General features: G+C 43.4%; 2 protein-coding genes across 4 annotated transcripts in view; one reads left to right on the plus strand and one right to left on the minus strand.

Annotated features, from left to right (window-relative positions):
• Positions 1 to 24,984, plus strand: COQ10B (coenzyme Q10B). 3 transcript variants are annotated; one of them, XM_045032770.1, is made up of 5 exons: positions 1 to 145; positions 5,129 to 5,278; positions 9,283 to 9,475; positions 17,979 to 18,080; positions 22,353 to 24,984. In XM_045032770.1, exons 1-5 carry the CDS (start codon positions 72 to 74, stop codon positions 22,518 to 22,520), a joined length of 687 nt encoding a protein of 228 aa, XP_044888705.1. In that variant the 5' UTR covers positions 1 to 71; the 3' UTR covers positions 22,521 to 24,984. The 3 variants fall into 3 exon arrangements, with proteins under 3 accessions (XP_044888705.1, XP_044888707.1, XP_044888706.1); XM_045032772.1 differs by lacking the exon at positions 22,353 to 24,984 and adding an exon at positions 19,645 to 21,053; XM_045032771.1 differs by lacking the exon at positions 1 to 145 and adding an exon at positions 266 to 410.
• The window catches only part of HSPD1 (heat shock protein family D (Hsp60) member 1), an 18,235-nt gene continuing 17,636 nt past the window's right edge, over positions 24,445 to 25,043 (minus strand). The window contains exon 12 of the mRNA XM_045032769.1: positions 24,445 to 25,029. Coding sequence (XP_044888704.1) covers positions 24,886 to 25,029 — 144 coding nt within the window. The 3' untranslated portion in view covers positions 24,445 to 24,885. The remainder of the gene's footprint in view (positions 25,030 to 25,043) is intronic.

The raw sequence follows: 25,043 nt of genomic DNA on the forward strand, positions 1-25,043 counted from the left end.
GGGGCGGGTCTGGCGCCGGCAGCCGTTAGGCTGACTGACTGGGATGGGGAGGTGAGGCAGCGGGGCCGAACATGGCGCGGAGCGGCCGGGCGCTTGGGAAAGTGCTCGCCGAAAGGCTCACGGCGCCGCACAGAAGCGTCCTCAGGTAGGCGGGGTCCTCGCGTCCGGCCAGTCACAGGGACATGGTCAGGTTTAAAGGGGCTGGTGACCCCTCGCGCCCCGTTCTTCCCCGCACTGCGAGCGGCTCCTCCCACCGCCTAGGAACTAGGAATCTCCCTTGAGCCGCTTCGTGAGAGGCGGCCCCTGCTCGCTCCACCCGGCGCCCGGGAGCTGAGTGGCGATAACTAGCAGCGTTGACATTCGCCTTGCGATCAGTAGGCTCCAGAGTGAACACGCTGGCGCTGAGCGGGGTAACTGCTCGCTCCTCTCGGAGCCCCTGTCTGGCTGAGGATTTGGGCACTTGGGGTTGTGGGGCCCAAGGCTCTTTCCAGCTCAAAGGCAATAAATAGGTAGCTAGGTGAATCCGGGGAAACCCCAACATCACGCTGGAGTTCAGGTGATAATTTAAGGGTGAAATACTGTCACAGGAGTATTGTGACGATTCCAAAAAAAATTACTGCAAATGAAACGTCTGGTTCTGCTTGAAGGAAATGCAAAACATTAACAATTTACACACTGACACTCTCTCTAGCTGAACCAATATATATAATTTTTGGGCACATTTCAAGACCTATGTTATGACATTTTAATAAATGTAAGGTTGATTAAGAGTCAAAACCTACCCACTTTGTGTCACAACCGGTTCTGGTAAACCCAGTCTTTCAATTATAGAGCCAGGTTGTGGGAAAGCAAAATGAACTCAAACTATTTCTCTTAATAAGGACTGAAACAATAAAAGGTCTCTTCCAGTCTTTATTGGTAGTAGGGAGCTGCTGGTTGTGCCTCCATGTTAAGGTTGAGGTAAGGTGTGTGGTTCCCCTTTTCCCCATATTTAAAACTGGCAATAAATAGGCTTTTATAGATCCAGACTAACACAGCTACCTCTCTGATAATAAATAGGCTGGAGTTGAAATCCTTTCATGATATCATAAACTACATTCAGTTGTTGGACACAGGGACTGAAGTAGCAAAATGTGGGATCTTTTTTCCCTCTTTGGAGGGGAAAAAATGTCATTTTATGTCCTGTCCACATTCAAGTGAAGTTTAATGTGGGCTGGAGATACTAAAATAGTTCATTCTTGTTAAATGAAAGTAGCTTTTTAAAAATGATTTAATGTGCGTGGTTTGAGGACAAACTCCACTCCCAGAAACTGTGTCTAACACAGAAAAGCCTGTTATCTAGAATCTTGTTGAAAACTACCTAGTAATATTTGAATATGGTTATATCCTGTCTTAAAGAAACATGATGTTTAGGTTCTTTTGATCCAAGTATAACTTGTCTTAAAATGATAGTGTGTTCAGGACTTTCTGTCATTGACAGTGAAATAAAGAATTAGGGGAGTTTAGATATTACTAGGGTTTTTATAAGCACTATGTTCATGATCTACCAAATACTTCTCTATAGATCCAATCTGTACCAAACTTGTATATAAATGTATCTTTATAACAACTTGTATAATGCATAGTGTGCTATTAATAAAAGTGAGAGACATTAGACCACTCTTCCATAAAGCACTTTTTTACTTTGTCACCTAGTACAGAGAGGAGCACTGTGGAAAGCTGCACAATTATGTGAAAAGGAAAGATGTCTATGTGGTATCTTAACACCATGCAGCTGCTTGCAACCCTTCTAATGGGTGAGCTTTGCTCTGCCTGTGTGTTGAGTACCAAACTAACTAATGAGGGAGAAATTGATGTCCACTGGAGTTTGGAATGAGGTCAGCTTGTCACATTGGTGTCATAGGCCATAAAACAGCCACCAGATGACATTATCTTGATGAAACTGATATTTGAGAAACTATGAATACGGTTACACTGGCACATCCTTAGTACTAATCTCAGTCTTTTTTAATCATTTGTTAGATATCTCTCTTCTTCTAGTACTTGATTCTAATCAACTTTAATCTTAAAACAGATCTGTTTTTTAAAATTTAATAAAATCATGGCGTATATGTTATTTGAACATGTAAGATACAGTAGTAACTGTTTACTCTGTGGAGCACGAAAGCCATGTGGTACCATAGTTGGTGTTCTAGCATTTGGAGATAAAGCAGCAAATGATTGGATTGGATAATAGTAAAAAAGTATACTAAGATGTGAAAGCTGGCTGCCCTGTTGCTAGAATGGGGTGAATGCAGGACTAGAAGCCAAGTACTTCTGAATTCTAATATGGGCACTGCTGCTATCTGCCCTTTGTGACCTTGAACAAGTTAATACTCTACATCTGTTTCCCTATGTGTAAAATTGGGAATATTTAGTGTTTGAAGATGGATGAACAATGAGTGTTGAGCACTGTTTTTTATATACCTAAACTAAATACTTTGCTACTTACTACATGTGACCTTGAAAGAGTTAAAGCCTGATTCAAGAGAGCGCCTATGCTTAAGTCCCAGTGGTATCACGTATTAAAGTGTTGTCTTCTGTAAGGATGCTTTCCTGAATCGGAGCTGAAGACAGCACATTCTTGATATCTGATTTATCTTCAGATGAAATCAAGAGAAAATAAACGGATGATGCAGTATTCCATATGAAACCTCCCCAGACTTGTTAACCTTGTAATTTCTTCTTATGTTAATCATGCCTGCCTTGAATGGTATTAAAACTCTAAACCAGACATTACCTATCAGCAATTATTTCTCGTTGTTCTTATTTATATTATTTAATATAAAGGATTGGATTTGAAAATTGCAAAACAAGTCTAGCTGAAAAATGGTTTGAAATATTTTTACTGTATCGTTACAGAAATTTAAATACACATTTATTTTTGACAATGTACTGTACATATTTAAAAACTCTCGTGCTTTATTTCTGTCTGTGGTCAAGAGAGGCTAACTTAAATGTAAAATAAGGTTAGTGCTCCAAAATAAGGCCTGTCTCAAGTTTTCTGAGTGCATTGGCCAGATTTATAGAAATTGGATATGGATAAGGATTTATTAATTATTTTATCAATCTCTCTGGCACTGCAAGACTGTTTCTCTATGGTACCTTGCTGCATCTTGTCCAGGCTATTGCTAAATTATGGGACTGTATTCACATCTTTTGAGATACAACTGTCCTACAGTCAAATAGATGTAATTCCCAAGGGTTTTCCAGATACTCTGCCTAACTTTCCCTTTCCTAATTTCATACCAATACTCCTGGTTGTATCTCTGATACAATCCCAAGTAATTCTTTTCTGTCTCTGGTGTTCACAGTTTTAAATATTTGTAGTCTATGGTCTTGTTTCACATGTTTATTACCTTCCAAAATATGTATATATTATCTCTCCAGACTCTGTTTGTGTTCTTTGCTCTCTTCTGAAGTCCCTCTCCAGATTGGTTTTCTGCCTGTTAACATGGTGAACCAGAACTAAATGCAAGGGTAGCCTTGGGGTAGTTGTACAATCAAGGGTGACTATTGCAGTTCTTAGGGGCATAAGCATCTTTTGTCAAAAGTCTTCATGGTAGTTTTGAATAGGATTTAGTTACTCAAGTAGATATTTCTATTATATAAGCTCCTCAAAGCAGGGATTGTCTCTCAAGAATGTTTGTAAAATGGCTTGTATAATTACAGCATTATTTGAATGTTCTGTAATAAAGCTCCATTGAGGTGAGTGCAGAGCAGGTATGATGCTTCCATGGTGTATTGAATGTTTGCCCCATAAGTTTATACGGTTGGTTATTGTAGGACATTATTGGGTGTTTTGCAGTCACAGGCCAGCAAAAGTTAATAGTTTCTTCTTTAAATAGTTGGCAGTTTACACTTGGTTATCATAACTTGTTAAACTTCAGTGGTTAAGGAGAAGTACGCTATGGAAAAAAAACTTTCAGCTTATTGGGGAAGGTCAGTTCCATTTTTAACTCCTCATCCATATGACTGCTTGAATCTAGAGTTACAACTCTGATTGTGTTAGAAATACGATAGAAACCCAGATAGTTCATTAGATATTATGGGGAGAGGTATCACTGGTAGATAGTAGAGCTCTGTCTTTTAAATGCATTGATGCCAGGAATCAGGACTTCCTGAGGTTAACTTTTGTATAAAATATATTAGTGCTTCTTAACAATGATAGATCCCAACTCAAGCAGAGTCGAGAATTTAACTGTAGATAAATCTATAAATGTGGTGATTCACATTTAAAAACTGAAATATGCTTTGTATTTTTTCATAATATTAAATTCATTGACAGAATACAGATATAACCTTTATAAGTATTTCTGAAAAGTAAATGGTGAAGTTTTATTTCTGAAAACACTTGAGTTCAAGATCATATATGATGATCTCAACTCTTTCAGGAGAAACAAATGTCTAAAGTAGGATAAGGAATGTAGTTTCCTCTCCAAAAGGCCATGCAGCCAGGAACTTGCTTTTTAGGAGAAATAAGGGGGGAGGAGAAACCAATTTCTTGTCGTCTGAAACATAAAAATATGAATGTATTTTTAATGGAATTCAGCTGTGTATCTCAGAGTCCAAACTTCTTATCCTGTTCACATATTCAGAATGGGACAAAATATTAGAGATGACTTCTGAAAACTATTTATGTATTAGCAGGAAATGCTGTTCTGCAAGTCAAAGTGAACTCAGTTTAGTGCATGGCCTCAGACTGACTTGAAGCCAAATCTTAAGGGAAGGCCTTTGTATTTTACTGTGTGCCAATTTTTTTTTCCCGTGACTGGAAACTATTTTTAGTTTCGCCAAAGGCAAAAAAAGGTTAACGTTGCATCTTGAACAGCTTACAGACTGTTACAGAGCTCACTTTCACATCTGAATCCAAAATTTTCAGTAATACTGTAGAAAAGATTGCCTGTATGTCTCACTTTAATGTATGCAGTGTTATAGCCATGTTGGTCTCAGGATATTAGAGAGACAAGATAGGTCAGGTCATATCTTTTATTACACCTCACCCACCTTGTCTGTCTCACTTCAATGCATTAATAATTTGCTTTGTTAATCAAAAACACACTATAATAAAACATTTTCACAATTGCAGGCACTTGGCTTCATGTGGTATTCTGATGAGCAGAATTCCTCCAATGCAAGCATCCGTAACAAACCGTACCTTCGCAAGAAGAACTTTCTTCAACATTGCTTCACCATTCGGAAACAAAAGAAAAGAATATTCTGAGAGAAGGATTATAGGGTTTGTATAATAGAACTATAGAAATAGATTTATAAATGTCTGTGCATTTGGTTTCCACAAGTTGTTGTAGATAATCAGAAATACTAGAAATGTTTATGGCTTATGTTTAGTGGTGATTAATGATTTTAAAGGAGCCTGACTTTCAGAAAGTGCAGAGCATCTCTCCCCTCAAAATCAGGCCCCTTTCAAGTGCCTCAAATTGAACACCAAAAAATGAAGACACTAAAAATCACTAGCCAGTTTTGAAAGGTTAAGTATGTGACTGTTGTCTTGTCCAGAAATTAAACCTGGTGTTCAAAAAAAATTATAATAAATAAAACAGCTACCCCTTCTAGTGGAAAGAATGCCTTAACCATTTAATCTGCTTCTGCAGAAAACTAATTCCAGCAAAATAACAAAGGTGTCAACTGAACTAGTTTTTCCTCATTTGCTCCAAGAATATGGTAATACTTTGCACTTATACTGCACCTTTCATTTGAGGATCTTGAGTTCTTTTAGATTGCTTTTGGGGGTGTGCAGAGGAAGCATTATCCCTGTTTTATAGATGGGGAAACAAAAGTACAGAGCTACAGCCCAGGGTGAAATCTGGCCCCATTGAAGTCAACAGCAAATCCCCCGTTGATCTTATTAGAGCCAGGATTTCATGCTAGGGCTCTTGGCCTCCCAGTCACATGTTCTGGATATGAGACACATTGTTTCCTCTTCAAACCCTGCCTTTGCATGAAAGGACTAGTGATCCTTGAATTTCAGTGAACTACATGTATGTATCCAAAAGAATAACTTGGCCAACAGCTGTAATGTTTATGATCCTTTTTCCCTGGAATGGATTCTCTGTTTATTTTTCCAAAGCAGAACTTTCCTTTTTAGGATGGAGGAAAAATAGTCTTCCCTTTCACCTTTGACACATCTTCTTTGTAGTTGTTACTAGTATCTCTCCTCCTGTAGTAGAGCACCTTTGGTTAATTGATAAACTTGGATATAGCTGAGCAGGAAAAAGGACTACTTCCCAGCTGGAATACTGTACTTCTTTGGTCTCTTAATACTGAGGAGTATTGGCCACAATCCAGATATGTCGCTCACTTGTGGGGGTTTTTTTTAAATTTTTCAAACATATAGTTATCTTTTGTTAATGTGACATTATTGCTGGATCCATAAGTCTGCATTGTTGACATATATTTAAAGATGGAATGAAATACTTTTTAAACATTAAGGAGTTACTTTAAATCAGTGGTCCTCAAACTTTTGAGGGTCACCCTCCCTCCCCCTTACCCTTGTCCCTTCCACTGGGAATGAGGCTGCGGCTGTGGGGGTAGACACAGATAGGGGTAAAGGAGCCAGGGCTGGGTCTGGAGTTGGGGGTGGATCTAGGGCTGGGTCTGCAGTTGGGGGTGGATCTGTGGCTGGGAATGGGGCTGCTCCCAGGTTTGGCTCTGCTCCCGGCCTTGGCCCCGGGCCAGGAATGGAGCTGTGGCCAGTGGCTGAGGCTAGGGGCAGGGCCGGGAGTGGAGTTGCACTGAGGCTGGGGACAGGAGCTGAGAACGTGGCTGGTGGCAGGACTGGAGCTGAGCTGGGGGCAGGGAGGGTTTGGGTGGTGCTCCCTCCCCGACTCCTGTGGGGGCTGGCCCAGGCTCCACCATGCCCCCCAGACGTTACTAACAGGGTGTGCCCCACAGTTTAGGGACCTCCGTTTTAAATTGATAAGAAACATGCAAGAGTTCAGGATCTCTTTCTTCTCAATTTGATGACTGACATTGGGACACCTACAACAGAAAAGGGGCTGCGTGTTCTACTTTGCTTTAATTGTTTGTAATGTCACTAGTTGTTTTAGGAGAAACTCAGGATCAGAATTTTGTTTTTCATTTTGTTTCCAAATGCTCCTTAAATATTTTTAATCTTTAATTTAAACCCATCCCCATACTTCCTTAGGGTCCAATCCTGCAAGGCACTATGCACTTCGGAAGTCAGGGCACTCTGTACTTATCAGGATATGTTCAGCATTTTGTGGGTATGGGCTGATCTTACTTACTATTTCTAAAGTACCATAAATGTAATTAACACTTCAAACAAATAAGAATGTCCTTGCCCCCAGGCAATTTGCTATGTGAAGTTTAAACAAGATGTATGAGGGAAGACAACAAAATGCTGGGCACAGGATGAGGGTGATGTGAGGACAAGGGCTGATGGGATAAGATAATGGAGTTGGTGAGGTAGATGATAGATGTATCTTGACGGTTAAACAAGGCAGTTCACAGCATGCTGAAGGATTGAAGAAATGAAGGGTAGGGAGATGGGATTGAGCTAAGGTTTTCCCACTACGATAAAAGATAATAGGAAAAGGAGCCAGATAGGAGAGAGTGGTTAAAGAGAAGGAGGTGAAATAAGCAGAAAGGAGGAGTTATGAGTTGAAGGGTTAGAGGCAGATAAAAGAAAAGAGACTACAGCAGCAGGAGGATTCTTTAATTAGGTCTGTTGTTTTCCAGAAACTCTTGTATATTCATTGTATTGTATATGCACAAAATTTGACTTTCAAAGGGTCATAACCGGTTAAATCAAAATCAGTTTTCTTCAGAAGACTCTGACAGGTTTCAGTGAGGGCAATTACCATGTCAAATGGTTGCAAGTTCTCTTGTGTGTGTGTGTCTGCAAGTTAGCTTTCTCCCCTTTCCAAAAGCAGCTGCAATTTTCCCTTCAAACTTGGCATGTAGATCTGCAAAACATATTAATGTGGCTGATTTGCTAAAGGGTGGGATGAGAAGATAAAGATATACAGAATCTGTATCTCTGTAGAATTTACTGCAGTTTTGCATGTGTCTAGAAGTCTGAACTAGAGGTATGAAAACTGCTCTGTGGAAAATCACTTGTGCAGTATTTGAAGAGCCTTAATGGATAATTAGAAAAATAGCAACATTTTCCCCATCTTCTGATATCCTTGTTTGACCATAACAAATTAAAGTGATATAAATATTTACCCTGGGCTGAAACTTCGCATATGGGTCAGAATCAGTAGAAATTCCGTTCTGCCTTTACCTAATTTAAAAACTAGTTCAAGACACGACTAGAATTTCCACCTTGCTTTCACCCTAAGGGTTTGAATGAGATCCCGACTTAGTAAAAAGTCAGGAGGAGGTTTTTAATTAAATCCAGCATCTTAGCCTAATGGCTTCTTTTTAGGGTTTTTTTTTGTTTTGTATGTTTCTTTGGTTTTGGTAAAGCCCATTTGATACAGAAGTAGTTTAAAAAGCCCTCAAACTTAAGACTAAAAGGTTCCCCCTTTTTGAGATACTTCTAAAATTTAGTACCAACAGTGGTTATCTTGAAGAATTGCATGTGCAGACTGCTTGAAATTAGCTTTTAGCTTGCCTTTTTAAAAAAAAATAAAATACTGAGTAACTTAGGCTCCAATCCTGCAAACACTTATGGATATGAGGGGCTAGTCATATGCATGAAATTACAAATTACTCATTTGTGTGTTTGTAGGGTTGGGACTTTAGCTCTCGAATGCAAGGGACTAATAGCAGCAGCCTGACAGAACAGATGGTGGGTAAGCACTGTGCTGGCTTCCCCACCTAGTTTTACCAACATACCTCATCCCAACCTGTGGCATCTTATCTATTCCAATGTCTTGCTTCCCTTGGGCAAATACTGATTTGTGCCAAATTGCTTACAATACTTTCTTAACTATATATTTAATTAGCTAAGTTACCTGTACATTTTTTAATAGCTATATTGTCTTCAGTTGCTAGAATCTCAAAAGATACAAAGTTGTATGATTTTTAGAATGAAAATGTTCTTCGTTTAGCTTTTTGTAAAGTGTAGTCAGCATTTACGGTACTGTATAAAGTACTGCTAAAATATTAAAAGGATGTAAGGCTGCAAAGTCAAGAACTCAGACATTTGGAAACGCCAAAATTAAAGTTGCCCATCTAACTTATAGTGACTTGGAAAGCTTTTATATTTAAATTACTAGAGTTTTATAATTGGTAATGTCATGTTTCTATTTCCAGGTATTCCATGCAGGAAATGTATGAAGTGGTAGCTGTTGTGGAGGACTACAAACTCTTTGTTCCTTGGTGTAAAACGTCAGACATATTATCCAAACGTTCTGGATACTGCAAAGCCCACTTAGAAATAGGATTTCCTCCTGTGTTAGAGAAGTATACATCAGTTGTTACCCTCGTGAGACCTCACTTGGTTAAGGTAATTCTTATTTTGTGTATTTCTTGTGTGTAACTTTTCCTAATATCCGATTGTATAAACTTAATACTTTAAAGAAAACAGGAAACTACGACTTCAAAACAAAATTTAAAAATGATTCATGAAGCTGTTTTGAGTGGCGCGGTATTTCCACAGACTGTGTGTAGCTTTTGTTTAAGACCTAATTACAGCTGAGGGATATTGAACATTGTTTGTTTTTAAAATGTGAGCTGCAAAGCAGAAAAATCTTTGCTTTATTTTTATGATGTGAGAAATAAGCAGCCATTTATGTGATATATGTATATACATATTCCTGGTTCTCTTCATTATAAGGGGTGTGTGTGTGTGTGTGTGTGTAATAATATGTATATAACCCTCTTTAAACTTAATTAATCTTGACTTACCCACTCCGAGAAAAAGACGGTTACTCACCGTAGTAACTGTTGTTCTTCGAGATGTGTTGCTCCTATCCATTCCAGTTAGGTGTGCGCGCCGCACGTGCACGGCTCTTCGGAACATTTTTACCCTAGCAACTCCGGCGGGCCGGCTGGGCGCCCCCTGGAGTGGCGCTGCTATGGCGCTGGATATATATCCCAGCCGGCCCGTCCGCTCCTCAGTTCCTTCTTGCCGGCTACTTCGACAGTGGGGAAGGAGGGCGGGTCTGGAATGGATAGGAGCAACACATCTCGAAGAACAACAGTTACTACGGTGAGTAACCGTCTTTTTTTCTTCGAGTGATTGCTCCTATGCATTCCAGTTAGGTGATTCCCAAGCCTTACCTAGGCGATGGGGTCGGAGTGAGACGTAGCAGAGTGTAAGACTGCTGAGCCGAAGGCTGCATCGTCTCTGGATTGCTGCACCAACGCGTAGTGGGAAGCGAAGGTGTGTACAGAAGACCAGGTGGCCGCTCTACAGATGTCCTGGATAGGAACATGGGCCAGGAAGGCAGCAGACGAGGCCTGCGCTCTCGTCGAGTGAGCGGTGAGGCGGCATGCAGGCACACGAGCAAGCTCGTAGCATGTCCGGATACATGCTGTCACCCAGGAGGAAATCCTTTGAGAGGAGACCAGCTCGCCTTTCATGCGGTCGGCAACCGCTACGAACAGCTGGGTCGAATGCCGGAAGGGCTTCGTCCGCTCGATATAAAAAGCGAGAGCCCTGCGGATGTCCAGGGTGTGAAGCTGTTGCTCCCGAGGGGAGGCGTGCGGCTTCGGGAAGAAGACCGGAAGGAAGATCTCCTGGTTGAGGTGGAAGGCCGACACCACCTTAGGGAGGAAGGCTGGGTGTGGTCGAAGCTGCACCTTATCTCTGTGGAAGACAGTATACGGCGGACCAACCGTGAGGGCACGGAGCTTGGACACCCGTCTTGCCGATGTTATAGCGACGAGGAAAGCCATCTTCCACGAGAGGTAGAGCAGGGAGCACGTGGCCAAGGGCTCAAAGGGGGCTCCCATAAGCTTGGCCAGAACCAGGTTCAAATCCCAGGCCAAGGTAGGACGTCGTATCGGCGGGTACAACCGGTCCAGGCCCTTAAGGAAGCGGGAAACCATCTGGTTCGAGAAGATGGATCGACCTTCTACGGATGGACGAAAGACGGACACGGCTGCCAGGTGCACCTTCAAGGAGGAGGCCGCGAGTCCTTGTTCCTTAAGGTACCAGAGGTAGTCCAGGATTGTAGAGATAGGGACTAGGAAGGGATTAAGGCCGCGCTGGTCGCACCAGAGCGCAAAGCGCTTCCATTTCGCGAGATAGGTGGAGCGAGTGGAAGGCTTTCTGCTTTCAAGCAGGACTTGCTGTACTGCCACCGAACAGTCCCTCTCTGCGTTGGTCAGCCACGCAGGTACCAAGCTGTAAGATGGAGGGACTGTAGGTCCGGGTGGCGGAGTCTGCCGAAGTCCTGCGTGATGAGGTCCGGGCATAATGGAAGGGGAATGGGATCCCGAACGGAGAGCTCGAGCAGCAGGGTGTACCAATGCTGCCTCGGCCAGGCCGGAGCGACGAGTATTAGGTGGGCCCTGTCCCTCCAAAGCTTGAGTAGCACCCGATGTATGAGTGGGAACGGAGGGAAGGCGTAGAGGAAGTGATCCGTCCATGAGTAAAGGAATGCGTCCGACAGGGAGCCCGGAGAGCGACCCTGGTAGGAGCAGAATTGGTGGCACTTACTGCTCCCCTTGGAGGCGAACAGGTCTATCTGGGGAAATCCCCACCTTTGGAAAATCGTGTGTACCACATCTGGACGAAGGGACCACTCATGGGAGAGGAACGACCTGCTGAGATGGTCGGCCAGCGTGTTCTGCACTCCTGGGAGAAATGACGCTTCCAGGTGAATCGAGTGGGTCACGCAGAAGTCCCACAGGAGCATCGCCTCCGTGCAGAGGAGGGAGGAGCGGGCTCCGCCCTGCTTGTTCACGTAGAACATTGCCGTCGTGTTGTCCGTGAAGACTGCCACGCAGCGGCCTTGCAGACGGGCGCGGAAGGTGTGACACGCCAAACAGATCGCTCGCAGCTCCCGGACGTTGATGTGGAGAGCGAGCTCTTGGGGTGACCAGAGACCCTGGGTGTGAAGGTCGCCCAGGTGAGCCCCCCATCCCAACACCGAGGCATCCGTGGTCAGGGTGACAGATGGGCGAGGAGGGCAGAACGGGACTCCTGCACACACGACCTCTGGGTTCAGCCACCAGCTGAGCGAAGCGAGTGTCGGTTTTGTGACGGTGACTACCATGTCTATCGAGTCGCGCTGCGGGCGGTATACCGACGCCAGCCAAGATTGAAAAGGGCGAAGGCGGAGCCTCGCGTACGCGGTGACGAACGTACAGGACGCCATGTGGCCCAGGAGGCGCAGGCAGGACCAAACCGTTGTCGTGGGAAAGGTGAGAAGGTCCCGGGTGATGGAGACCATCGTCTGGTGCCGAGATCGAGGGAGGCAGGTCCTGGCCAAACTGGAGTTGAGGACCACCCGCTGCGATGGAGCTAGGGTGGACTTCTCGGCATTGATGAGAAGGCCGAAGAACCGAAATAGGGATAGTATCTCTGGGATAGTATCTCTACCAGCTGTCGGGATGTCCCGCGAACCAGCCAGTCGTCGAGATACGGGTAGACGTGTATGCGACGACGGCGGAGGGCTGCGGCAACCACTGCCATGCACTTGGTAAAGACCCTCGGCGCGGTGGACAGGCCGAATGGCAGCACTGCAAACTGGTAGTGCGCGTTGTTGACTACGAACCGCAGGTAGCGTCGATGGAGAGGGTAAATCGCGATATGGAAGTACGCGTCCTTCATATCGAGGGCGGCAAACCAGTCTCCCGGATCCAGGGAGGGAACGATGGTCCCCAGGGTGACCATGCGAAACTTGAGCTTGAGCAGGTACCTGTTGAGCTCCCGGAGGTCCAGTATAGGACGTAGACCTCCTTTCGCCTTGGGGATGAGAAAATATCGGGAATAGAATCCCCTGCCCCGCATGTCGTGAGGCACCTCCTCTATGGCATCCAAGCTCAACAGAGTCTCGACCTCTTGTAGGAGGAATTGCTCATGAGAGGGGTCCCTGAAGAGGGACGGGGAAGGTTAGGTGGGAAGGAGGGGGCGAAACAAATTGAAGGCGGTAACCAGACTGGATTGTACGAAGCACCCAGTTGTCCGTTGTTATTTGGGACCACGCCGGAAGGAAGTGGGAAAGGCGGTTGCAAAATAATCGGGAAGGATCCGGTACAGAGCCTGATGGGCCGTCCTCGGGCATCCCATCAAAACGCCTGCTTGGGGCCCTGAGGGGCCTTCGAAGGCGGGTGGGTCTGGCTGCGCCTGTTGCCCGGTGGTCTACGGCGGTTCAGGCCGGGCCGCCGGCTATTATAGGGCCGCGACCTGGGCTGATTAAAGGGCCGGTAGGGTTGCTGCCGGAATGACCTTCGCTGGGTAGCCAGTGTGTGCATACCCAGAGTGTGAATGGCAATTTGACCGTCCTTGAGGGTCTGAATTCTGGAATCCGTCTTTTCCGAAAACAGACCCTGAGTGTCGAAGGGGAGGTCTTGTAAAGTGTACTGCACCTCCGGTGGCAGGGTGGAGGACTGCAGCCAGGAGATGCGCCTCATGGTCACTCCTGAGGCCAGGGTTCTGGCTCCCGAGTCCGCCGAGTCCACAGCGGCCTGGATGGAGGACCTGGAGGATTTCTTGTCCTCTTCCAGGAGGGCCGAGAATTCCTGGCGTGAGGCTGTCGGGATCAGCTCCGAGAATTTCGCCAGGGACACCATGATGTTAAAGGTGTATCGGGCGAGGAGGGCCATCTGGTTGGCGATCCGGAGCTGGAGACCCCCCCGCTGAGTAGACCTTTCGGCCCAACAGATCCATGCGCCTAGCTTCCTTGGATTTCGGCGCTGGAGCTGGCTGGCCATGTCTCTCCCTGTCGTTGACCGACTGGACCATGAGTGAGTCTGGTGCAGGATGGGTATACAAATACTCGTACCCTGTGGGGGGAACGGAGTACTTCCTTTCTACACCGCGAGCGGTGGGAGGGATGGATGCCGGTGACTGCCAGATGGTAGTGGCATTCTTTTGAATAGTGCGGATGAATGGTAAGGCCACCCGCACTGGGGCCTCAGCCCCAATTACATTAGTCACCGGGTCATCATCCTCAGCGACCTCCGCCACGGGGAGGTCAATAGCCTTCGCCACCCGGCGAAGGAGGTCTTGGTGGGCCCGCAAGTCAATAGGTGGAGGGTCTGCCGTAGACGCCCCCGCCACCGCCTCGTCTGGCGAGGATGACGAGGACCGACCTTGGACCACGTCCTCCGAAGGTGGTTTTTCTATGGGGTGGGCAGCCGTCTCGGACCGCTGATGCTCCGCAGGACCAGGTGGCGTCTGGTGCCGGTTGCAGAGGTCGAGGAGCCTCGGTACCGGAGCAGCTGGGGGCCGCCGGTGCGCTGCGCGCCGATGATGACTTCGGTGCCGCCGGGGTCGGTGCGGGAGGCTGGAGCGTTGCCTCCATAAGGAGCTGCTTTAAACGACTGTCCCACTCCTTTCTTGTTCTAGGCTTAAAGGCCGTGCAGATAGGACACTTATCTGAACGGTGGGTCTCCCCGAGGCAGCGCAGGCAGGAGTCGTGTGGGTCCCCGACAGGCATGTGCCGCTGGCAAGTCGCACAGGGCTTAAACCCTGGTGCCTTGGGCATGAGCCCGCACCGGTTGCGGAAGAATAGGGGTAAACCCCCCTTATTCCCTTATTCTATACTATAGTTAACTAAACTTATTCAACTATACTAACAACTAAGTAAACTAAACAACTATGTACACTCAAGGGTAGAGAAACGCTAGGGCTGTGGAGAAAAGGGAGCACTCCACTGTTCCAACTGGCCGTCACGGGCGGTAAGAAGGAACTGAGGAGCGGACGGGCCGGTTGGGGTATATATCCAGCGCCATAGCGGCGCCACTCCAGGGGGCGCCCAGCCGGCCCGCCGGAGTTGCTAGGGTAAAAATGTTCCGAAGAGCTGTGCACGCGCAGCGCGCACACCTAACTGGAATGCATAGGAGCAATCACTCGAAGAAGAGAAGGGTATGATGCTTCAGACACTTTAGCAAGAACTGTGGCATTTGTCATCACTCTCCTCCAGCATTCATGACTTATGTTATTTGGCCTATTTGGCTGGAAAGGCTCAAGCCCTTTAATGGTGAAGGCTTCTTCAGTAGCAAGACTGATGAGAAGATGGAGACTGTGTCTACTGCTCTGTCTTTCAAGTTAACCTGGTCAGAAGATAACAGGGCCGGCTCCAGACCCCAGCGCGACAAGCACGCGCGTGGGGCGGCAGTTGTCCTCAGGGGCGGCAGATTGGGCCGGCCGACCTGCCGCAGTCACGCCTGCGGGAGGTCCACCGGCGCCCCGGGACGACCGGACCTGCCGCAGGCATGACTGCAGACGGTTCGCTGGTCGCGCGGCTCGGCTGGACCTCCTGCAGGCGTGACTGCGGCAGCTCAACCAGAGCCGCTGGATCAGCCAACCGTCCGCAGCTGCGGGAGGTCCAGCCGAGCCGCGTGACTAGCGGACCCTCACCAGTCAAGCCAGCAGGAGGTCCGCTGCTCCCGGGGCTCCGGGGCGTCTCCCGCGCATGACTGCTTGGGGCGGCCGAATATGTAGAGCCGGCCCTGGAAGAGAAGGAACCCTGCTTCATCTTCTTTCACGTTCCAGAGGCGATAACTTTCATCTGTTTCCTTTTACTCTTCTTCATAACAGTTTCAACCATGGCAGTAACCAAAAAGGCAGATTAAAAGAACAACATTTTAAGCAAAGGTCTGGCACTTCAGCTGCTCTTTTGTCCTCTACACCTACTCAGGTTCAAATCCAAGGGTTGCTTAGGAACCTAATCTCTATTCTTTTACACTTTTTTGTCCCATACCTCTCCTTCACTTTGGGAATTGTCTCATCCATTTTCTTACAGCAGGGAGTAGAATTGCCATAGATAACTTGTGTCAAAGATAACTGTTCGGATAAGCAGCCCAAATCTGTTCTTTCTCCCATCCCCATTCTTTCCAGGGATTCCTTTTATAAAACACTGTTAAGAGCAGAAATGGATTTCTTGTTAAGTATGGGAGATATAAAGATGCCAAGACAGTACAGTGGGGGGAAAGGCTTGTATTTAAAATACTTTCTCATTCTGGGGGGAAATCATGGACCTGAGACAGCTGAACAATTACAGCAGAAAGTTCAGGTTTCAAATGCTGACTGGACTCTATCCCTACTATTTCCTTACAAGACTGGCTCTTGACCTAAAAGATGTCTCAGTGTAGGCATCAGTCTGTTCAGTCAACTATCTCTTAATTTACAGTGCACCTTAAAAGAGCACATCTAGTCTTGGAGAAGACTAGAGCAGGGGTTCTCAACCTTTTTCTTGCTGAGACCCCCCTCAACAGGCTATAAAAACGCCAGAGCCCAGTGGGTTCAGGGAAGGGGGGGACCCTTGGGCATAGGTATAGTTTTACTTTTTGGGGTGGGGGGCAAGAGCTGGTGGGGCTCAAGCCAGCTCTGCACAGTGGGGTCCAGGGAGGGAGTGCCACCTCCACCCCTGATTCACTCAGGAGGCCACCCAGCCTGTGTGGGGATGCAACCAAAAAATATAACTCAAAGGAAGGAGTCTGTTCAAAAAGCTTGAAAACCACTCAGGGTACAGGGAGTGGTGGTGGTGGTGGGGCACAGGGGTGCTGGCTTCAGACCCGTACCGCTCCTGGCTTCAGCATTGGGGCTCAGGGCACTGGGTTTCAGTCGCAGGGCTCTGCGGATCCCTGGTTGAGAACCACTGGACTAGAATACCTCACCCCTAAGAGTGGTGAAGGGAGAAATCTATTTTTGGTGCTTAAGGTCTCTCCCAGACCTACTGTCTTTGTCTATACAAGGATTTTTTCCCCCTAAAAATTCCCACCATTCAGCTCCATCAGTGTTGGCAATGTGGGAATGGTACTGTAAACAAGGAACTGCTGGTATTCCACCTTGTGTTGTTGTGGTGGCTAAAACACCAGCAGCGCCTACCCACCATTGCTGTTGCTGACAGAGTTGAATCATTGATATCAACAGTGGCAGATGTGAAGGAAAAAAATTCTAGTGTTGATGCATCCATTGAAGCTAGAGGAGTTGCCAATTAGGGAGCAGCATTTGGGTGACTTTTGATGAGGGAGCATTGTTCAGTCCTTCTTTGCTGGAAGTATGGTCAGCCCAAATCTGGGTTCAGACAGCAAACAAGAGTGAGTGAAAATAAGGGCTACATTGATCTTCTAATCCCAGAGTGGAGGTTATGAAGCCAACGCCAGTATGCTCCCCTAATATAAAGCTTTAGGCAAAGACTCTAATCAAATCTACCCTTAAACACTGCTTGCTGGGAACTGAAGCCAAATATGTACACTTATGGCTAGATTCTGATATTCTTCTATAGATTTAAACCCTTACATTGAAATCAGTGAGACTGTTCATTCAGTGAAAGTGGTAGAATATGTTCCTTAATGACATATATTTCTCGTGACAGAATATTTGTGAACTCTCAAACTTACAAAGGTGGCTGAAGTTGAGACCTACGGTAGTTTAACATACAGCCACTAATACTGTTTAGCATCAAAAGACAATTTCTACAAATTAAGACTACTTATACAGTGTAATTACAAATATTGGAGGCATTTCAGTGCATATACACAAGAAATAGTAAAGGTGCTTACAATACTAGGGCACTATTCTGCTTGTCCTACATATGTTGATCTCTTAGTTCTGTGTACCTGGTTTGAAATCTGTTGTGTGGATCTGGGAACAGAAATTGGCCCTCTCCACACCCTCCCTTTTCCACCCAAGGACTGCTCCTCATGCAGATAACTTGATTACATTGCTTTAAATTATTTTAGGTAAACTGATCTTATCTTGGCTTCAATGCAAGAGGAATTCTTAGCTGCACCATGCCCTTTAACATGTAGTGAAATGTGAAAACATTAACTTGCTTTGTATATTTAACATACAAGAGTTCTAGCTTAACTCTTAAACTTTCTTTTAGGCATCCTGCACAGATGGGAAACTATTTAATCATCTGGAAACTGTGTGGCGTTTTGGTCCGGGAATCCCAGGTTATCCAAGAACATGTACCTTGGATTTTTCAGTAAGTATGGTAATTAAGCTCACTGACTGCTGGAAATGGGACATGGAAATGTACTTAAAAACAAACTACAGCCATGATAAACACAAATGTGCTGCTGCTAATGAAAAAATATGCTAAGCACATACCCTGAAAAATCAAGCTAACTTTAAAAAAGTTACTCTGTTAAATGCTATGTGAAAATTTCCCTTTGTAGTCCTCATGAAAAATATTTCTTGGATGAAAACATTAGCTTCCATTGCAATGAAGTATTTCAGGGGGTTGAGTATTCCCCCTCCCCCCCCCCAACTACTAAACACTTAATGCTGATGTTTTCCAGGTTGCCAGACGAATACATATGGGATAATTGTAAGTTAGTGATAGAATTGCTTACTAGATGGTATAGACCAATGATTCTCAAACTTTTTTTACTGGTGACCCCTTTCACATAGCAAGCGTCTGGGTGTGCACCCCCCCATCAGTTAAAATCCTTTTATATATATTTAACACCATTATAAATGCTGGAGGCAATGCAGGGTTTGGGGTGTGGAGGCTCACAGCTCATGACCCCCCCCATGTAAGAACCTTGCAACCCCCATTTGAGAACCCCTGATAAAAACGATGTCTCCACAAATACAGGATTGTTCTCATGTTAGCTTCTAGTTTTAAATATTCCAATGGAGAGGACTTCACCACTTCTGTTGGTTGGCTATTCTACAACCTCTAATAGATTTCACAGTTAGGACACGTGGTATTTTCCCTCTGCTCTTTAGCATGGAGTAGACTCTTTTTTCCTTTTTTGTGTATAGACCTTTCCTCTTCCTTCTTTGTATTGTTATCCCTTTTTGGTTGTTTCTAGCCAAGCTTTGTGTATTGAGCTCTCCTGTTCTAATCTTTTCTGAACGCAAGTGCTCCAGCCCCCTAATCACTTTTTGCTCCCTTATGAACTGTCTGCATGCCGTTTAGATGGTTTGGTAATGAGGTGGCTGCAGTTAGATGTAGTATTCCAGACACAGTTATACTGGAGTTGTATTCAGGGCAAATAACCCCTCTCTGTTCTATGGGAAACCACTGCAGTTCTAAACTGTTAGCCCTTTAGATGCAATGTCTGATTTGTTAATACTTCTAGGTAACTTTTTCCCTGTATTACTGCTTCTGTAGTTTCTCCTATTTATTTTCTATCTCCCTTTTAAGTTACTCGGTTTTTTAAACATATTTTCTAATTCCTTTGTCTGTCTATCTATCTATCTAAAATATATATAGTATGCTTGTGGGGTTTTTTTATTTTATTTTTTTTGGTCATCATTCCCAAGCCAGGACCCACCTGTAAACCTGCACCTCTGTGTATATAGCCTGGCCTACAGCAGCAAATGCTGTACTCCCATCTGAGTAGATACTGTTGCCACCTGCTGGAGTTCCCTGATTTAAGAAACTCTCTTGTAAATAGGAGAGCTCTTTTGGTGCCTCTTGTAATTTGAGACCCTCTTGCTTGGGCTAATCTCCTTCAGTTTACTGGGATGGGGACATCACAAATTCAGTAATAGAAAAACAAGCACATGCCTGTAAAATTCAATTGTTTCTCTCACAGGACATGCCACTTAATCTTGCAAGATGTATGGACTCCCAACTCTTTTACTCATAGAACATAAAAGCTCCCCAGAAAAACATTGTCCTAAAGTTCCTCAAAAAAAGCAGTATGCTAGCTCCCACTGAAGATTGTTCTGCAGAAATGCTGAAGGTTTTATCCCAAACCATGTCTGAGTTGAACGTTAGAATGACTGGTTTTAAATCCCATAATCCAGATACCTTTTTCTGGAAACATAAACTTAAAAAAAAAAAAAATTTTTTTTTACCTAAACCGTTCTATGGCATTCTAGGTTGACACCTTTGTTAAAGGGAGTCAAAATTGGCCTTAAAATGGACACTGTTCAACTTTACGTGGAACTGCTATCATGGCCCTTTGCTATCCACACTATTTTGAAGAGGTTAAATGGTTTGTGTCAGTAACAGAAGTAGAGACAGTTTAGTTCATTGGGTGTAGAAGAGGACTCTGAGTGAGGCACTTTGGAATGCTAATCCTTGCTCTGCCACTGACTTGCTGTGTGGCTACAGCTAAGTAATTTAATAAGTCTTTTCCCCATCTGTGAAACGAAGAGAATGTGACCGAGTAAAACTAAATTATTTGCAATAACTGAGGGTTTAAGTGAAACAACTAAAAATTTAGTTTTAGGGATGTAGGTTTAGATGCAAAAATAGAAATCTGACCTGAGATGCTGCTTGCTCCTACATGCTACTATGCCAGTCTTCTACCAAGTCAGCAGTGAATTCTGAATGAGAGGTATCTGAGTCTAAGCTGTGTTTTAGCCCTTTTTAACCATTCTTCCTACATACTTTAAGTACAGCATAGTGTTTGCAGTTCACTGAAAAAATCTGTACTATCAGAAGTTCTTAAACAAAATTAAACTGATACTTTTTTGCAGGACACAACTCTTGGTCCCTGCCCTGGAGTTCTTGTTCCCTAAAGAACTTTTAGAGTTGCAAAATGTGCTTGTCTTAACATCAGTCCTACTTAAGTAAAAAAACAAACAAACAAAAAAAACCCCCTTATCCCATAAACAATTGCTTCTGTGCTGGAATGTGTAAGTAGATTAATATGCAGCACCATTCCACACAACTCCAAATGAAGACTGCTGTATCTATTTGAAGCTGTAAGGGCAATTTATAGGCAGGCTATGAGTGCCTCATTTGGAATTTAATTGGGACATGGCTCTTAACACTGACTTTTAGGAAGAATGACATTTGATGTTTAAGCATCTTACAGGAAAGACTGCATCTGCAGCAGCTGAGTACATCCTAACACCATGCTACAGCACTTAGTACTGATTGTGGTAAATTATCACCTACTAAACCAGGGGTCGGCAACCTTTCAGAAGTGGTAGGCTGAGTCTTCATTTATTCACTCTAATTTAAGGTTGTGTGTGCCAGTAATACATTTTAATGTTTTTAGAAGATCTCTTTCTATAAGTCTATCATCTATAACTAAACTATTGTTGTATGTAAAGTAAATAAGGTTTTTAAAATGTTTAAGCAGCTTAATTTAAAATTAAACTAAAATGCAGAGGCCCCTGGACTGGTGGCCAGGACCTGGGCAGTGAGAGTGCCACTGAAAATTAGCTAGCGTACCGCCTTCAGCACCTGTGCCATAGGTTGCCTACCCCTGTACTAAATCATATGGGAATTTTGTAAAAATTTCTTACTAGGGTGACTTGTGTATGCAACCAATATAACTGAGTTAAGACACATGATTCCAGTTTAGTGTAGATGAGTGTTCCCTAAAGAAACTAAAACCATGGACAACACAAAGTAATATGACACGCTATTTCACAGAGTAACATGCTGTCATGAGTTATGTAAGCTTCCTTTCATAATTCTTGTTTTAAATGCAAGAATCATTAAATGGTTAGCAAATGATAGGATCCAAAATCTGGTACTATAGTAGTCTTAGGGCTTGTTTATAACTAGTACATCAGTTCTCATTTTGTGTTTAAGGGAGGCCCATTCACTAATTGGAATACTTAAATCCAAAGGTGGTGAGAACAGCAAATGTAGTTTACAGCAAAGTTAGTTATAGCCTTACTTACTGAAAGATGGAAGGGGAAGAGTAGCAGGTGGTCTCCCTCCCTAATTGCCATCTTGTTCTTTCCTTGCTTTAAATGTAGCTATAGCATGACAACCACCAGTCAAGGTAAAAACGAGATGTAGTGTTAAAATGAAATGTTATGTTCAAGTGTGTTTACACATTCCCTCTCATTTCAGGATCTAGCCTCCCCCTCCTGTCTCTGGCCTTAACTCCATGTCTGCCAGCCCTTACTCACCTGGCTCTGACCAATGCAAATATCTTTTCACACTTACCTAGGTCTCAGTTTTCCTGTCACTAACTTATAACTGCATGCTTTATTCACCCATCTTCATTTTTTAATAACTGTATCATGCTTTTGTATTAATACTGAAGTATTGTGGGATGCAGTATGTATGAAAGTTTATCTAAAAATAAACTGAGTTGAATGGCTTGAGTTTTCACTTATTTTTTAGTTGTATATAAACTTCATGCATAATAGGCCTAAAGTGCCCCTTCCTACAATTTTTTTTTAAATTGTGCTAGATATATAATTCAGAAATCCTAGCCTCACTTCCCCTATAATGCATGTTAAGTAAAGGGAGATTGACTTTTTGATAAAGCAAGATTTACTGAAATGGTAGATGCTAGAACAATCTTTTTCTTGGTCTCTCAAACAGGTTTCTTTTGAGTTTCGTTCACTTCTACACTCTCAACTCGCTACACTATTTTTTGATGAAGTTGTTAAACAGATGGTAGCTGCCTTTGAAAGAAGAGCATCCAAACTCTATGGGCCAGAAACTAGTATACCTCGGGAGCTAATGTTTCATGAAATTCATCACACATAAAGGGAAAAGTGTTAGCTCTCTATCTATATTATAATCTAACTTGTACACCTTATTTATAAGAGGTGCTTTTCTCTGTGGGCATCTATTTGTTAACTTAGCTTTGTGTGTAATATACTGCTGTACAAAACATGCACATAATATGGAACCAGATGTACATAGAATATTAAGCTTCAAGTGCAATTCAGGGTGTGATGTTTATAACAAACTGAGTGGCAGCTACTGTAAACTAGCCAATCAAGATTGCCTTTACCTTGCCAAACAGTTTGATTATATAACGAACAGCACATCAGCATTACTGCCTTATCTAAACTGTTAATTTTTTTGCAGTGTTTGTAATAAGCGTATGAAGTTTAAGTTATTAGTAGTTTTTGAACATATGTAACTTATTCTCATGATATCAGCATCAACCTAAACAAGTTCAGGGAAAGTTTAAGACAGTTGCCCTTAACTTCCTACTTTTCCTCTGCATCAGGAATACTAGTTTTATGCTCAAAAGCCTGAAAGAAGAATGCCCTAATGGACAGTTTCAATACATTTTAACTGACAAGGCTCCTGTAGACAAAGCAGTGCCATCTTGTATTAGTAGCTGTGCTAAAAATATAAACTGACATTACAGAAGTTAAGAGCAGCAATTACTTGTACTACAATTTATGAGTTTAGATTAAATCAGTGTGGTAGTGTACAAAGTATGTAATTGACTTTAAAAAGGTCTAAAGGGAGCAATTAAGCTTTTTAAAATAAATCTAAATTTACACACAGTACTACCATCAAACAGATTACTATAACATTAAAACAATGAAAGAAGTAATTTATGCCAAGAATTCTTAAACACATTTGATAAGGCTGGCACTTTTTTCCAGTCACTAGGGCTATTCCTTTGTGTGATAATTTTCTATATTCCCCTTCCTCTCCAAAAGCAAGCTGGAGCTAAATTGTCTCTTAAATTAAAGATATAAACTAAGTGAATGAATAGATCTGCATCCTTTTTCTATTATATTGAATTGCCTAATTCCTGTTTTAATTTTAGATCAAGTCTGAAATTAAGTGACATGTTTAGGTTCAGGTCTAAAGTTTACCCCTTTTCCCTCTCAGAAAAGTTAATACATATAAGTGAATATAGAGTGGATAGCCCAGAAAACTTGAATCCCTTCAGATTCTTAAACTGAGTTCGTTTAAATCAGTTGCAGGCACTACACTATGAGTACACAATTTCCCTCCCCCTAGAATAGCTTCACTGTTTGCTGGGAACAGGGAACCATGAAACTAAAGATTTCTGTCCCTCAGCAAAGTTTAAACTGAAGGAAAACTTTCTCCCACTTTCCCTGGAGGACAGGAGTTGCAACATTCTTCAAGCAGCTGCAGAAGTCTGATTCTTTAACTTCAGGCGTTAAAAATATACCATCTCCTCCATGTTCTGGTAGATGTCTGGTGATACAAAACTGTTAGCATGTCATCTTATAAAAAGTAAATTAGTATCCCTGTGATGGAAGACTAATTCTTCTGTAGACACACAAGATTCCTTTTCTTAAAATCTCTGGCAATTTATCCTTTCATACCCTCACAAAACAATTAATGTTACCAACACTGCTGCTAAAAGGATCCAATACATGAAATAGAATTTGTACTCAATAGGAAGAGTGACAAGTCCCTGTCCATAGCTTACTATTTCAACTGCATTAAATTTAAGATTAATTTTTCAGTTGAGCGTGGACATGTTTCTCACCAGAATTTTATAACATCTAAACTACCTGTGGTCTATACTCACATTCAATTCAGGGGAGGATTGTTTCTTAAACAAATACTCCATCCTTTCCCAGCAGTAAAGGTCAGGTCAGATTTCTAGCAGAGTTTAAATGTGATCCCTGTATCATTAGGTTTGATTTGTTAAAGGTTTGTGGACAGGTGAATAAGGTAATACATTTCATAACTTTGAACAATCTTTTATTATAGAGGTTGTCACATAATTGTATATTTCTTTGTACAATTTATTTTAAGTCTTGCACACAATGGTTTCATCTGAACTTTTCCTAGTAGTGGCAAGCACCAATAAATTCTGATTAAACAGAATTTCAAGTGCCTTAGTTGATTAAATTTAAAGCAGGACATTGGCATGTGGATCTTGCACCCAGTAGCAGGAATGTACAAATGTCTTTATTGAAAAATACAAAATAAATTATCTGTAGGCATGGACAGTGACTAAACAGTTACATAGGTTAAATTAAATCCAGTAACTAATGGTTACAGTGATTCTTTTAAACACCAGCTTCACTTCAGTCACTATCCATCCCTGGCACTGACTTCTGAAGTTTTTAGCAAACTGTCAGTCTCAACCATCACAGTTCATGATGTCTCAGTATTCCAGGAATTAGAACATACCACCTCCCATTCCTCCACCCATTCCGCCTACAGGCACTTCCTTTTCCTCTTTAGGAATTTCAGTAACTACAGCTTCTGCTGTGGATAAGAGGGAAGCAACACCTGCAGCATCCATCAAAGCAGTTCTTACAACCTAAGAGAATGGGG

Source organism: Mauremys mutica, chromosome 10 (assembly GCF_020497125.1).
Source record: "Mauremys mutica isolate MM-2020 ecotype Southern chromosome 10, ASM2049712v1, whole genome shotgun sequence".
Classification (NCBI taxonomy): Eukaryota; Metazoa; Chordata; order Testudines; family Geoemydidae; genus Mauremys; species Mauremys mutica.

What these genes read in the sequence shown, in the direction of transcription:
- COQ10B (XM_045032770.1), top strand. Translation starts at nt 72, where the DNA reads ATGGCGCGGAGCGGCCGGGCGCTTGGGAAAGTGCTCGCCGAAAGGCTC. An exon ending in CCGCACAGAAGCGTCCTCAG is followed by an intron (nt 146 to 5,128) that starts GTAGGCGGGGTC and finishes TCACAATTGCAG; the next exon opens with GCACTTGGCTTCATGTGGTA. An exon ending in TCTGAGAGAAGGATTATAGG is followed by an intron (nt 5,279 to 9,282) that starts GTTTGTATAATA and finishes TTCTATTTCCAG; the next exon opens with GTATTCCATGCAGGAAATGT.